This window comes from Echeneis naucrates, chromosome 14, assembly GCF_900963305.1.
Source record: "Echeneis naucrates chromosome 14, fEcheNa1.1, whole genome shotgun sequence".
Classification (NCBI taxonomy): domain Eukaryota; kingdom Metazoa; phylum Chordata; class Actinopteri; order Carangiformes; family Echeneidae; genus Echeneis; species Echeneis naucrates.
In genome coordinates, this window is record NC_042524.1 from 9,165,610 (window position 1) to 9,182,414 (window position 16,805).

Genomic DNA, 16,805 nt, shown 5'->3' on the forward strand with positions numbered 1-16,805 from the left:
AGAAGATGAGTGAAATAGGGGTGGAAATATGGGACTGCAAAAAAGAAAGGGACGGTGAGTTGAGTTAAGCTCAAGATAAAACTTTATATGATGACAGAAGAAGGTAAAGCGACAGAGTGAGAAATTCAAAGTGGGAGACGTCATTGGCCAATACCAGTTAAAATGTACAACCCCAGGAGCAAAACAAGGAAAAGAAATGCAACTGCCTGATTTTGACAGTGGATCTAGTTTAGCATACAAACAGGCAGCGGATAATTAGTCTCAAGAGAGAAATCAGCACAAACTAAGTGGGGGGATAAAAAGCTTGCAATATTAAAAGCAGCTATCCTCAAATGACAGGACTGTCGTATTACAGGTCTGTCTGGTGGATATTTTCACTTTACCTTTCCCTCATTTTACTGCTCCATCACTCTCATCTCTGGCATATCAGAGGCCATCAATTATTAAGGTGGCTTATGTCATTTTGCTGATGCGTGCACCATAAACAGCAGAAATGAAATTGAAGTCAGTACGATCTCTTCTCAGGTAGCTGAATAAAGTCCAACACATATTTAAACCGGCAGTAGTAATGACTGCATGAAAGGCGTGGTGTAGACGCCAACAGTCATTTATAGTTAGCATTTTCTTATATACATGGCCAGTCGAACAGCAGAGACTCAAGCTCCAACAGTCAGATACATCAATGCATCTGTTTGCATAAACTAATGGTGGAATGATCTATTTAGTAATCAGATTCACTCAGCTGATACAGCTGATACAAAATATGACAAAAATAGCAACAGTGACATGTTCCCTCCTGACACCTCGCACTATTGACATTCAGGTTATTAACGGAGTCAAAAACACTGCTGATGTAAATAAGTGAATGTCGGCTACAATCATGTCCCATTATCACCTTGTCCATTGTAATGACTCCCTGCGACAACTGACTCACATCAGTGAGCAGGAAGTGATTCAGTGAGCCAGATAAATGAAGATGACAATGATGTCTGAACCCTGAGAAAGGCCTGTAAGGCCTCTGGTTTGAATACCTCGTGTTGTGTTTGGAAAAATCTATGTGCTGATTGAACAAGTGGCTTTTTTTTTTTTTTTTGTCTTGTTTTCACTTCTAACAAGGGCCTTGAGTGGCACCTGGACCGTGGTTATTGTTATTGAATGGTCATTAGTATGAATGGTTGGAGCGAGGGAGCAAAAACGACTTTGTCCCTCGGACTATAACTTCTGGAGACAAATATAAAAATGACATCAAGCCAGTGTATGTAAATCTAGAACCATGACCTTCAGCCCTTTGTTACCCCTTCTGGTGTCCCCATCAGCTTCTTGTGACTGAATACTGAATATCTGTTTTCTGCAAAAAAAAAAAAAAAAAGCCTTTATATAGGACTTGAATGGGAACTCACTGGGTTTGCATTTTGCTCCTGGTTCACTGCTAGAGCTGTTTTTATTCAACTAACTTAACCCCATCAATGCCGGTGTCCTTTTTACTTACATATCTATTCATATCAGCATCAAAATCTGGGAGAAATGCCAAAAATAAATAAATAAATAAACTGCCCATCACAGAAACGGTATGTTTCCAATGGTGTGTTGATGTGGCAGAAATAGAAAAAGGTGAGCCAAGAATACAAACTAAGGACAAAAAGGGAAGAAAGCAAAAACGCCGCACAGGATGTTGAATTGTAAACATGAGAAAAAGAATTCTTCTGGGTCGTGATTAGGGGGAAGAGAAGCTGGATCGGAAAAACAGCACTTTGGATATAAAGCCAACACATCCGAAATTTCAGAGGAAGTCACTTGTCAAATAGGGAGCAGTCAGCCCTGGAAATATTGTTACACTAACTTGCTTAAGTTCACTACTGCGTGCTACGGTACAAATAACAACGCAAACACTAGGCCAAGAAAAAATGAGAATGTTTAGCCCTGAACATAAATAAATAAATAAATAATCTTCCTGACTGGCACCAAGAGATCTACGCCAACACATTTTATTATGCTTTAGTCTATCCCTCAAACTGATACAAATCAATTGAATCTCCATTTTGAAAAAGCAACCAAGAGTGAAAAAACAAAGGATACAAACACTCCTTGCTGTCAGAGATGAAATTCTGAGATCAGCTTCTCTGCTGCAATACGCGCATTTATCAGCATCTCTCTCTTCAAATGCCACGTCTACACTTAATGCTAAACAAGAGTTCAGATTAATCGTCACCTGCAGTGGGCATTTGTGCGCACATGGCTTGAATCAAAAACAAGAGACAGTGGCTGTGTACACGCATGAAACTGGTAAAAATGACCAAACATTGACTGGAATGTAAAACATTCACACAAACTTTTTATATGAATAGCCTACTTCATCATCCCTGGGTTTACCACCAACTACTACTGTTACGACTGCTAATACTACCCGGCAGAGTGGTTTGATTCCATTTGGTGTTGGCACTGGTGCAATAAATCTACTTGTGTATAGCTCAGATGGCAGAGCAGATTAACCTTTAATATTTGGGTTAATGGTTCAGTGTTAACAGCCCGACTTCCCAACAAGGAGGATGGAGAGAGAGCAGCAGCAGCAGCAATGAGTTCTCTGCCTCCACGTCTTGGCATACGAGTTTAGCAGAGGTGTAACGTGAACATCAGTCCATTATTTAAGTTGCGCTCACATGTACTGAAGGGTATCTGTTCTGACATGAACATCTGAAAAACGCAACTGAAACACTTTCTGCGTGCGCCATTATCTGGTGGTCGACACTCCAGAATATTGTTCACATTCACAAATAAATTTTTTTTAACTTATAGACAGCTTGTTGCTGGAATGAGTGATATCCAAATGCTTTTATTTATTTATTTATTTTTATTTTTTTAATTTTTTTTTTTGAGATAGGGAAGAAATGTTAGGATGTGATGGACTAGAGTTTTCCAATTCTTTCCAAAATTGCTTTTTTAAAAACTACAACTTTTTTTTATTTTATTTTTGTCCAGATTTTGTCAAATCCAAATGAATACACAGTCTTATGCATCCCTGTCTGGCAACCGGTTAGTAGATTATCTCCTGGCATTCACAGACGACCGATATGCTCTCACAATTTTAATCTGAAATCTTTTCAAACACTTCCCCCAAGGATAGCAGTGTCATTAATGCGATACAGAAAGTGGAATATTTCTGATTGTCACAGTTACATCATTATCAGAGGTCTGCCCTATAACAGGCTGCATGGTCCATTTTATGGGAGCCATTTAGCTTTGGATTACTTTCCAGCAGCATTTTCCCAGCAATCAGAAAACCAAAGCGCATGCCAGCATAATAGCAGAAGGAGAAGGGGAAAAAAAAAAAAAAAAAGATTTTGTCATCATGGACCACAACATGGCATATTCTGAAAAATGCTGTTTGTTTTGAACGCAGTAAGTGTACTCACATTGATCGATGTTCCTGTCTGCTTTCCCCTCCTGCAAACACAGAGAGCACACACAAAAGTGGTTATTACAGGCTTGGAGGAGTGAGACAAAAAAAAAACAACAACAAAAAAAAAAAAAACAGCCCTCTGTGCAGCTTTTCGTGGCCCATTCGTTAGTGAGCCTTTGCCTCTCTTTTGGGCACAGGGAACGACAGTGACAGAAATCAAAAGGCGAACCGATGGAGAGAGGATGAAAAAGAGGGACAGAGAGAGAACGAATGGCTGTTGACAGACGAGAAATGAGAAGACCTTTACAAATCAGATCCCACAGGCAATTCAATCACACAATTGGAAATGCACTTACATTGGTGTCAGATGTCAGCATATTGCACTGGAATGTTTAACTGGATCTCAAACTCTTCACACAACAGGGATAAGCTGCTTTTTATTTAATCTGTCCCATCTGAGAAAATGCACAATTTCTTTGATTTACTAACTCCCCAATTATTGCTTTAAGGGAATTTTACATTTTTAACTTCTTAAAAATTAGGTCTAAAATCATTTCAATCAAGTGTTACAGAACAGACAGTGACGAACAATTCAACCCACAACTTGCAGGTCTTGTGACCTGAAGCTTACTGGGAAATATCACAGGTTCACTGAAGGTCAAAAAGTGACAAAGCACTTTCTGTAAGTTCTGACTTACTACAGTGCAGCAGGCTGTGATACGCTAATCCACCCTGCGCTTTCACTGCATCTGTCACTCCCTCTCTCAAACATGCACGTGCATCTGCTCAAACACACATTGGCAAGTCCACACTTATTTTCACACACAATGCAGGTGTAAGCCCTTATAGGTGGGCAGGGAGTCTCATCACTCCGCAGCCATTTTGGCAACACCTTCGGGCATTTCGGGCCAACAAGACCGGGCCCCGGTCCAAAGAGGCGGCTGCATGTCACGATGAAAGCACAATTCATCAGTCAGCACTAGTAGTAATGCAGCCCTGTATGTATGGGTGTTTTTCGTGTTCACAGGTTGGTGTATATTGTGTGCTTGTCAGTTACTGATCACTTGCACTTGTTACAACAGCAAAAACATTGCTGTGCATAAATGCATCCGAACTTGAAATGCAATTTAAAGTACATTGGCGAAACAAAGGACTAACATGCCGTTTAAAAATAGAACAGAGGCAGGTCTTACAATGCTACACTGCTTTGGAAGAAGTCAATATGTGGCAAGAATTGAAGTGTTGTGACATTTTGCATTCTTGTCCCTCAGTAAATATGTCAGCGGTAATGAGGCTCCGTGATAAAACACACGCGTCTGCGAAGGCTTCGTGACTTCCCTGGAGACTGAAAGCCTCATGAGAAGCTCAGCAGTTTTAATGCCTCTTGTCATTGCCTCCTCTCTCATCTCTATATCTCCATCCTTCCCTTTCTGCCATCTGTCCATCTTAATTGCGTACGTGCTTCCTTGTGATGGCAAGATAAAATTGAATATACTCATCAGCGCTGCTTTCCATCATCTCAAGTGCTGCTGTTTGATCAGTGCATTAGAGAAGGGAACCAGCAGGGGTAAAAGAGCGGCTCAATGCTTCTTTATATATAAAAAAAAAATACTGTCCCTTCTTTACCACAATTGTCTGGGTTTTATTCTTGTCTTCCTCCTTTATACAAGTAGTAGTAAATTAAGTATTGCAATATCACTTAATAAGAAAACGTAAATGTTAGTATTCTCACACAGTCGATTAGCAAGCAGTTTGCATTTTTCTCTTAAGTGCTATTTGTTGAATAAATAGCAACAGAATTTTATTTGAACAATTAGGGCAAACCCACTGGGTCTCAATGCTCAACTATATTTCCTCCTTCTGACACAAGTAATTCAGATGGGTGTATTTCTACTTACAACCTTCGCCGCGCAGAAGTGCAGTGGAGAGAACTTGTGGCCAACTTTAATTCGCTTTATTTCCAGGTTTATGGTATACTACATGTCTGAGACTTGTCATATCATTCTCAAGACAGGTTACAGTCTCCACACTCCATTAGCGCACTCATACCATGCCTGCCTACATTCTGACTGCTCCATGCCTCCATCTTAGATGCCATTTAAACACCCTCGCAAAACAAGAATCTGACATCGCGGCCACAGAGACTTGCATTTGTGGGAACACAGGACAGACAACAGGGCAATGCAAACCAAGCTGTGGCTGTTACAAAGTCTGCTTGAATGTCTTTTTCCTGCTATCTTTAATGCAGGCACTTTTAACTATATGTTTACATGTACCCTCCCTCTCCATCTCTCTGTGCCTCTTAAGTCATCAAATCAACACTGTCGCAGCTACGACATATTTGTTAAGCGCCAGCCTGAATTAAATTCTGGTATAAAGAGTGTATTGATATTTTGACCTTTTAAGAGACACTGCCCAATTAGGTCGAAGAGGGCAAACTGGAGACAAGAAACAAATCTATACATGTCTGTCCTCACAAGAGTTCATCTATTCACATTCAATAAATACCCCCTGATGGCTGGTACTTCGAAAGAAGGGACCTGCCTTATCTAATAGTAATTCATCAGTCTACTAACAAGCTACTTAATGAGCTAAACAAAGGAAAAGGACCAGGCCCCCTGCCCCCCCTAAAAAAGACAATGCCAACGCATGTGGTGCTAATAAATACTATATAGTAAAATATATCTAGCTCCATAAGTTCATATTCTCCCTGCATTATTATCTGGAGTGCTTTCATATTCAAGTGGATGGAAATGATGTAATTTTTGAAATCTTTGCTAATTTCATAAGACAGGAATAATTGGTTTCAAGATTCAACTCAAGAAACTCAAGAAATTCAGATCCATTACATTTTTGATTTTTGATGGGCACATTTGGATCGTTCATCTCGTGGTCTTGCTCTCCATAACTTTTCTTTCCTTACACTTCTTGTTAACACAAGTTAGGGATACTTTATATTTTTGCTTTCTTTATAACCTGCAAAACACATTTTTAGTGGCTCTTTAATGACATCTCAGTTGGAGTGTATAAAACTGGGCACCTGAAATATAATGCTCAATTATACACTATATTTCATCTATGTTTCATCAACCACAAGAATCAAAGAATTCATTTTCCAACAACCTTCTGCGGATTTTTTATTACATTGCAACTGAACAGATTTTATAAGCCACTACATTGTGTACCAAGACAGGGTTATGTCATGTACTGGAAATATACCACATTACAGAAGCTACATAAACACACGCACAAGTTGTAAAAATATTATTTCCTCATACTGCGGTAACTATTGCGTATGTTCTGCCTACCTGAAGGCTTTGTATGGGCTTGAACACAAATCAAGTGACTGCCTGAAAATTGTGAACTAACCCTCCTGCAATGGAACAAAAAAGTTTATTGTACCCCTAGCAGAATCTTTTATTCTGCTGTTTACATGCTTTGTGTTATTCTGGGGGGTTTTTCATTAGGAGAAAAAAGGAAAAAAACAACAACAAAAAACAAATCTGGTCCTACTTATTGATTCCCAAAGGCTCTCAGAATGCACTCCACATAATCATGTGTATTTATGAATTTTCATGATTCACTCCAGGGTTGACTTTAAATTCTGGCATCAATTGACAGCTATATTATGTGCAATTTCTGTCTGGTGGGGGGGGTCGTGTTGGGGCGGGTCATGAAGGGATCTCAGGAGAGAGAACCACCAGCGCGAATGACACTACAGCTGACTGCCAACTTGGCAAAACCCAAAGTAGTGAGCCTGACTTAGAACAAAACGGGGTGAGGGAGGTTTACATGCTTCATTTCACAGAGAATTAGGATGACCGCGGGGCTGTGTGGTGTGTGTGTCTGTTTGTGCCTCTGTCTTTTGACAATCTCTGAGGGTTTTTTTTGTTTCTGTACCACATACAACATTTGTTATAAAGAGTGCATTCTGGCTGTCAATGACCTGTTTGCTTGCAGGGCTCATCTTTTTTTCTCTTTGATCTACTCGATCTCATATTCTACCATGATAGAGGCAAATTCAGGCAAACTCTTTCTGAAACACTGGAACAGTTATCTCAAAACTTTTTTAAAACAAATGGTCAAACCAAAACTACACACTACACTGCTTTTGGTGGAGTAGTGCTGTAAAATTGTTATCATTACTACTTGTCACAGTGAGTAAAAAAAAAAAAAAAAAGTCATTTGATTCAGTCGCGTGTGCAGAAATCTCCACACTAGGACACTTTATCAGGGAGTACAAAGCACAAACTGAAGTCTAATGATCATGATCTACTGTTCTTCAAAATTCACAGAACTTGGAATTTGTTTTTGAGCAGGAGAGTCCAATTGTGAGTTTCAAGCTTTCATAATGGATGTAAGAAGTCAGCGACAGAGCTAATTTATCTGTGTTCATAACTTGCTGGTAATGTTGACAAATCTTCGGGTTGACAGCCGCAAAAACTGCTGTTAATTTGAAAAATTGACACAATACACTCACAGCAACGTGACACTTGCGTCAATGTTACTCAAGTAGAATGTTGTGTGTAAAAAAATCTCCCCAAACGCCCCTAACGCACTGAATAAATTCCAGTCAGGCACTCCTCAGCCTGCATTCAGCTAACAATTGAAGATATGAACCCACATAAGACACTTCTATTTAAAACTAATGCAGTCTAATACAACAGTCCTCTGATAAATTCTCTTTCACTAAGGTTGTAATGTTCAATTATGATTTAAATTGTTTTAAAGTTGCAGTTTCAACCGTGCAGTCGTTTTATTCTGCACGGTGTTGAGTTGTTTTGCATTAGAGGTGTTATCATATCATTTATATTTAATAATTCATACTGGAGGGCAGCATGGCAGCATAGTACTGTTGCCCCACAGTAAGTCACAGGGTTTGATTCCCGGGCCTGGGGCCTTTCTGTGCAGCTTATCCACACAGAGACAGACAAAGACGAGCAACCACTCACACTCAAACTCAGACCTACGGACATTTACAGTCACCAGTTAACCCAAACATGCATGTGTTTGCATGTCTGTGGGAGGAAATCCACGCAGGCACAAGGAGATCATGCAAACTCCGCACAAATTACAGACTTACTGTGGGGCAACAGCGCTAACCACTATGCTGCCGTGCTGCCCCCATAACTGAATATTTACTGCAAATATATATCATTTATAAATATCAGTCACTCCTCATGAATGGGGTCGGCTGGAACACAGGTACCATGAAAGCTGTCAAAGACCAAACCAACACTGCAGACTCTGAGGGCTCATCAATGGCAGCTCATACTTTGTTATTCTTTGTTAGTGCTGACTAACAGCCAACGCAGGCATACACATCATTGTAAATGCTTCTACCGAGCAGTTAGTGTCAGTGTCCCTCATGTCTCCATACTGCTTGCATTATGCATTACACACACTATACAGACACCAGGCCTCGCCTCACGTATACCTCGGAAGCCAACTTTTCCTTGAACCCTTTGTTTCATTCTTTTAAATAAGCTGGAAAAGTGGATCTTTTCACAAGGTAGACATGCACTTATACTTTAAAATACACAGAATACATCCCTTTATGTGTTTCTGATTGAATCTCACATTATTATAATTTTACAACAATAGAAGGGTTTGTTTGGCCTTGACCATGACTTGAAAAAAGACTTAAATTATTTATTGTCTTCTGTGCATTTTTACCGACAGAAATTACCAAGGCAGTTAACTTAGCAGCACAGCTATTCAAACACCGGCAGAAAGTTGTCCATCATCACCTAACCTACCAAACTTTTTCACTTTGTCAACTTCTTCTCTCATTGCAGCAAGCTACAACCAACACCCTGTTTACTGCTGTTTGTTGTGTGGGGGGAAAAAAGGAAACTTCCAAGACAGAGCAAAGGCTAAGGCAGGGACCTTTGAACTTGCTGTCCCAATGTTATCTGTCTTTTTGCAAGCATGACCTATGTCCTTGTGCATAATTATTAAGCTTTCATCCTCGCTGTCTGCCCATTTATCTGCCTGTCAATATCCGCTTCTCCACTGAGGTGAGCAGAGAAGACTTAAGATTTCTGCATCATACTGCAAGGTAGTGAAACGCTCCTGTAACCCTATTGTCCTCACTGCTTCAGAAATTAAATAGGAATCCTTTATAATGCTAAACAGTGTAATTAAAAATTTCCAAAGGTCAGCAAATAGTGGCTGCAATGTCATACACAAATCTGTTTGAGAAGTTATTAGGTTAAAATGACTAACTGGTAAGACTCAACAGGATGCGCGCAACTGTAGCCATAATATGAGTAAGAGCTGCTGATTGTATTTGCTAAATACAAAGCTGACACAACAAAATTATGTTCAGGCTATTCAAAGACATAAATATGTTGATGATTATTTCAACACTATTTCAGTTTTATTTCTGCTGCATCTGTCATAAACGTTCACATCTTATTTTATTGCATTTCCTCTCCTCTGGTGTTCATCCCTGCCACAGATGGCTGATTGCTGTCCTCCCTGAGCCCGCTTCGGTCCGAGTTTCTGCCTCTTAAAGGACTTTTTTCCTTACCACTGTCGCCAAGTGATTTCTCTTGCTTTTTGGGTCTCTTTAAATAATTCTATAAAGAGTTCGGACTAGACCTGCTCTGTATGTAAAACGGCTTGACGCAACTGAGGATTTGGCGTGATATAAATACATTAGAATTGATTTATCAGAAATTGTAAAATGGCACTTGTACCTCAAAACTATGAAAAGCTATTTTGGCTGAAGAAAAATTGGAGACAATGGTGCACATGCTTGGTGAGCCTGTACTTAAACAGTAAAAAGGGAGTGATAATGGACTTGGATATGTGCAGTGCTGAACTGGGTTGTTTCGCAGCAGCCTGGTATTACTTCCACATTGGACAGCTGTGCAATATGGCACTGAGCACTGAGCACTACAGCACATCTCAAAACAAATATGCCAACATATGTGATCTGCTTCAATTGGCAGAAGGGATTTAATAAAAAGATCACAAAGCGAGGAAGAAGATTTCCATACGTTATGGAGAAGCTGTGGCCAACTGATGCTGTGAAAGTCTTCTCACCTTAATTCATAGATTAGCATAAGCTGATTTATCAAAGTTCATGCTTTAAATCTGATAAATGTTACTTACCAGGAGGGAAGTGTGTCCTTTAAAGTCTTTTTTTTTTTTTTTTTTCCTTGACTCTGAAATACCAAGCTTGTACTGACGAATTTTGAGCAATATTGATATTTAGTTAGTGTGGAACACTTAAAAATGGGAAAATGGGCTTCTCATTTTTTTCGGTTTACAGCTCTAAGTTATATACCAAGTGTTTGCTTTACAGCAGCTGATGCGTCAGTTCTTTGTGGTATTAAAACGGTGCATGATTTAAAATGGGCATATCAATTTGCTGAAATGCACAAGCTGACTTCTCCCAACAGAATTCACCAACAAAAATTCGGACAAATTAAAGAAATGGCAGTGTTATCCACCTGATTATTTCTTTGCAGTCCTGACTTGTTTGATGTTGTTGATTTGTATCAGTGTGAGTGAGAGAGCGAGCGTTATAATATTTACCATGGAGTGTGCTTCCTTGGAGGGGGTGTGTGAAACGCCGGCTCTATCCGCGCTGCTTTGCCTGGTTCCCTTGTGCCCTTCAGCCAGCCAGCACCCTGAGGTTCCCAGCAGGGTGGCCACAGCCACAGCCCAAACACCCAGTCCGCCCATGAGTGTTTACCTGGAGGAAAAGTACAAGTACAATGTATACAAAGTCCTTTAAAATCAATCTATTGTATTCGATGCATGGTTCAGAAACAAAACATATGGCACATGGTGTATTGCTCTCATCGTCTCCCTTTTGGGGTAACAGGACAATAGATTATTCGCCTCTGTGCTTGAGAAATGACGCTACTGACAACATAGTTGTTGGGTTTGTTTTTATGTTCTTTTATTATTAGATTACTTTAACTGTAAATCTTCACACCTTGGCTCGCAAGGCAATCTCTCATAATCTTAATTGTATGCAAATGCATTCTGATGCTTTAATTTACCTGAATTTAATTTAACTGCAACAGTACACTGCAAGCAACTTCACAGCTATCACCACAAGAGAGCTCAAAACAAATGAATTAAAAACAAGTAAGTACATTAACTGCGTAGCGTGTATAGCTATAGATATTAATGCAACCATTGCAGCGTACAGAAATTGCTACAAAAAGGTCTGCCAGAGGAAAATGTCCCAAATTTGCATGGTATGAGAGAGTTGCAATTTCCAGGTAATGTAGGTATATATTTATAGATTAAAATGTGTTATTAATAGCCTGATGTTGGGGGAGTCTTTAAAAGATTACCAGGAGCCATTTATAAATAACTATATTTCAAGAGTATATTTAGTGTATGCAGAGAAAAATAGCGGAAATGAGGTACATGCATGCACATATACACAAAAACGCTGCAGACAAATAAACTTACAAACACTTTCACCCACGCACAATACAGCCACGGAAACTTCAATCATGAACGTTCACATTGATACGGATAATTATCCATTAGAAAGGACGCAGAGAATCGTTTGATGTCAACGAAAGAGACAAGCCTCTGAAGTCAGCACACATGGTGGAGTGTGGTACAGGACGTGACGCTCAGAAGAGCAGTTTCCCTGCTGTTAAAAAGACACACTCACACAGTCTTCTTGGAAAAAAAAACAAACAAACCAAAACTATTGCATCATGTCTGTTGTCTTTCGTACAAACATGGGGCGTAAAAAGCACCCCAGCCATCTACAACGTCAGCATTTCACAAATATCATGATGTGTTTTAGATGCTGTTGCTTTAGAGTGAACGAGCCATAAAACCCAACCCTGAATTACATAAAACTCTGTACTAATACACATAAAAACACACACTCCATACACATTTAACAGCCAAATGTTGAAACACAAACACAAAACACAAACACCATCAGATTTGTATAAGTAGTATTTTGTTGCAGGTTTGTTATGCATTATTATGCAGTGTTGTTACGCCGTCTCTCCCTTGTGTGTAGCATCTGATGACCTCCAGAGGAACTTGGCATTTTACACAAATGAGAAATGTTTATTGGGCTCCATCAAAGCACTGACCCCTCATCTGGTCTTATCTGCTGATGTAGGTCTTTATGGTTGCACTGTTGGTCGGCGTAGGTGACACAGCAGTTTGTCATGTGTGTCATTGTACTTTGAGGTAATGTGTTTATTGTTTTTACTGTGGTCTTATACTTTATTATGTGATTTTATTGGGTGTTTTACTGCAGAACTAGTCTGAAAACAAATTTCCCTAAGGGGGTCATAAAGTTCCAATTGAACCGAAACAAGGACAGAAAAAACATGCAGTGCATCCCAAACAGTGCAGGTGTTTATGGTGTTAAACGTCTGCAGGAGTTCTTCACTTGAATATTGAATATTCCATCGCTGCTGAAATTCACCTTGACCTGTCGTGCACTGGTCCTGCTGGCTGAAATGTTACTCTCAGTTTCACATATCAGTATGAACAAAGATGTTTTGGAAACATTTAAAACTCATTTTAAATTCAAAGTAATTAAACATAACTCAGTAATTTTCTTCTTCAACCCGCTAACCTTCTCATATTAATCTTTGCACAGCATCAAGCAAACTACCAGTAGCTTCTCTGACTTTAAAAACAGCAATACCACAGTGTAAAAACACACAAATTAAAGCCTTAAGAGCATTTTAACTGATATTTGTATATTTTGGAAACGTTGCGTAATGAAATCAGCTGTAATGTTGGCATGGTTTTTCCTACTTACAGCAGTAGCTCATATTTACAGCATTAATTTGGCCACCTGGTGAATATATCTTCAATATCCACCTTTTTTTTTTTTTTTGGAGGGGGACTCTTTTTATCCTCCATTAACTCCTAAGGAAAAAAAAAACATCTGGCTCTTTAGCTGACAAATGCTTCAATATCCTCACCAACTCATTGTTGGCTTTGACTTTCTTCCATTTGGTGCTGGGTATCATGCAGCGATGTAAGCACCTTTTCACTGGAAACATCTGCCTGCAGCTTCTCACATAGCTGTGAGCCAGAAAACCGAAACTCTGACTCGGAACAAACAAAACGCCTCGCAGGACTCAGGAGAAGTGCAGCTTCAGACATTAATTCTCGGAGGGATTATCAATATAAATCCCTCTAATTGTATGACACATTGTCATTGTGTGAAGCTTCTGCTCCTCTGCTGCCCTGCCTGCAGTCTCCCTCAGTAGTTTCCCCACCCCTGGACTGCAGCCACGCCTCCTCTCACTAATGATCCAATCACCTGTCTCTCATCTGCAGTCAACTTCAGTGACTCGTTCTCAGATTGTTCCTCTGCAGGATGCATGACCCTCCAGCCTTGTTTCTCAGACTGCTTGCCTGTTCCTGGCTCGTCTCCTCTGCCTGATCCCCGGGTAACCTGCCTGCCTTCTGTCCTCGACCATGAGCGTCGCCTCCGCCCTTCCTGATTCCTGTCTGCACCACATGCTCCGAGTGTGTTTGACACACATGATGGTGTGATGGCTGTGGGGACTCCTGATTCCTCTGGACACCCAAACAGACCCCCCTGCCGTCGGGGTGTTGTTTACCTTTCTGCTCTAAACAATGAAGGTCATGACCACCTAGACCTGGGTCCTACCAACACCCGTTTCACAGTGACACGTTGTTAACGTGAAAAGCGTGAATAATTCCACTTTGTGTGCTGAATTCTGGACACAAAAAAAAAAAAAAGATTATTTGGGTTGGCGTACTGTTTTATAGCTGTTCGAGAATAAACTTTCATCGTCTAACACCTTGTATGGTTTTCTAATTTAATTGATGAGAAGTGTCAAATCCAGATGTGGTTTTAGTAAATATTCATGGCGACTTACTTCATTACTGCAGAGAACCAATACAGAAGTCCTGCCACCTGACAAGGAAACACCACCATCATTCAGCTGGTTTTCCCGGGGCTGATGGGTCCTCGTAGATGAGAGCTCACCCTTGTGAAATTAAACACCAAATGAGATCTGCCAGTCACTGTCTTAATGTGCTGCCTGGCCCCCTGGCATTGGCCCACACTCACACAGTTACACACTTTCATACATGAGTACACACGCACAGACACACACACAAACATAGCGCTGGTGGTGTGGAATGAATGATCCATTTTGGAATTCATCAGGAGTTAGGACGTCTAAGAGGAAGACATTATTTGACCAGCATATTAAAAAGCTTAAAGAGACATACTCTATAAAATCCGTACACCCCTGCGGTGGTTCAAACCAGACGTGAGATTGCTGCATTATATAAACAGATTCATTGTGCTGAAAGCTGACTGCTATCTCCACTCCAGCTACCATCTGTAGTTATTTAATTTTTTTGTTTTATTATAATTTTTTTTTATTTTTTTTTTTTTTTTTTTGCAACAGCCAATTTTCTGATCACAATTTTAAGAATTGTTCTGTTCTTAAAGTGCTCCATAGAACTGCCTGCAGCTGACCTGTCTTCTTTTTCAGGTGCTTACTTTTTCATATATATATTTTAGAGAAATAGGCTCAGAAGCTTTTTAAATTAGAAACTCACCCACTTTGTTATGTAGTTGAATCACAACCATGTAATGATGGATTTCAGACGAAAAGTGGAAAATTATCAAATGCAGGACTTGAGGGAATGTACTGCACTTGCTATGCTGTGCACTGTGGCATGAAGTGAAAGTCTATAAATATTTGTACTGCATACCTTGTCCTCTTTTGACTCATGTTTGGAAGGGAGTCAATATAGACTGGGAGAATGACACAATCAAACAGAAGCTGTGTACACAGAAGAATGTGAGAGTTAATTTAAAGATAGGCAGGGTGAAAGGAGCACCTATGCTTTTAATAGTCTCAGCTCCTCCACGTTTGTGCTTGTGATGTCTGCAAGGTGACAGTGCATAAACAGAATCTTTTTTTCTAATGCTATCATAAAAACTAAAGGAAGTTGGCTAAATGTCTACAATGTGCAGTGCACAGGTACAGTAAAGTGCCATCTGTAAACCATCGGATCTTAAAATAAGGCCGCTGAAGGAAGGCTTTCAAACGTGTCACCCTCCTTTAAACAAGATCTGCTATTTTTTTGTTTCAAGGTCTGCATCTAAATATTAATTTTCACCCTACTGCTTTATTTTGAACGACTACCAAAAAACGTAATGAATGCACAGATCGATGCATAGAAAAGGGTTTATAACAATTTTTTTTTTTTTACTACAGTTACCTGAACAGCTCCACTCCGCATTTGTCAAACAACTTTTCTCATTAGAGAATGTACTTTTAGCAAGTTTGAATGATTCATTCTATCAACACATGATACCTTTCACGAAAATGTAATTGCAAAAATACAATGGACACCAAGAGACCAATATGAACTAAATTGAATCCAATTATGACCGTTGAGTCAGGCGGAGTTTTACTACTACAAGATGACAATTCCATGAAGATGGGATTATTTCTGGGAACCTTCTGAACATGCAACATAAAATATCTTTCTTTTTCAGTACGAAAAACTACATAAACTCTGCTCAGATGAGCACACAAACTGTCAGGCTGTGGCTAATGGTGATATGAGACAACACCACCATGTATGGATCCAAAGCAGAATATTGTTCCACAGAATCAATTCGGGCGAATATTTTCTGTTTCGCATTCTTGCATGTTAAATGTCCTGTGTTTTAGCAGGTTGCAGATCAAATCGTGGGCTGACAGATGCGAATCTCCTCTGCCAGTCAACACAGTCATTAGCTTTACATAGCATTTGTTCTATCCAAATCCACACTCAACTACATATCCAAATCCAAATGAACTGTGATCATGAACTATATATTCAAATCTCATAAAAGTAATTTGTTTTGGTAACAGGTTTTGAAATGATTATTGCACTTTCCAAATTTGTGCTGACAGAAAATAACACAAGATGTACATCACAGAAAGGGCATCACAAATATAGCCAGTTAAGTAGATAATTATCTTTTTATCCACGCAAAGTTTACACAATTGAAATGTAATACATCCTCGATGGCTGATCAATGGGTGGATGAAGCCTTCAGTGCCAGATATTGTTTCACATCAACAGTATCTAACATTTATACCTGGCGGCTCACAGCAGCAGAAGGTTCGGGTGAATTCAAAAGCAAAGCCTGACGGGATATGACCCAGCTAAAATCTGGCTAAACTAGCTCGACTAAAAGGGCCTATTTTCAAGAGACCAAGACAACAGCCAACTGTGAAACTGGCATGTAAATGAACACATGCAGCCCCACTGCCTATCTGTCTCTCTTTAATGGGAGCTGTGAAAGGCCCCTGGCTGAGCTCTGAGACAAATTCAAGTGATCAGACTGAGCTCTCCTTCCAGCTCTCTGTCCCAGCTCTGCGCTCCAGGTAGGTTTGCTATC

General features: G+C 39.9%; 1 protein-coding gene across 2 annotated transcripts in view; it reads right to left on the reverse strand.

Moving 5' to 3' along the window:
• fstl4 (follistatin-like 4) overlaps positions 1 to 16,805 on the reverse strand; it is a 283,334-nt gene that overhangs the window by 144,244 nt on the left and 122,285 nt on the right. For both annotated transcript variants that reach the window (XM_029518729.1, XM_029518728.1), the window contains exons 2-3: positions 10,946 to 11,105; positions 3,411 to 3,441 (exon numbers count right to left, since the gene is read on the reverse strand). In XM_029518729.1, the coding sequence (XP_029374589.1) occupies positions 3,411 to 3,441; positions 10,946 to 11,095 (181 nt within the window). In that variant the 5' untranslated portion in view covers positions 11,096 to 11,105. The remainder of the gene's footprint in view (positions 1 to 3,410; positions 3,442 to 10,945; positions 11,106 to 16,805) is intronic.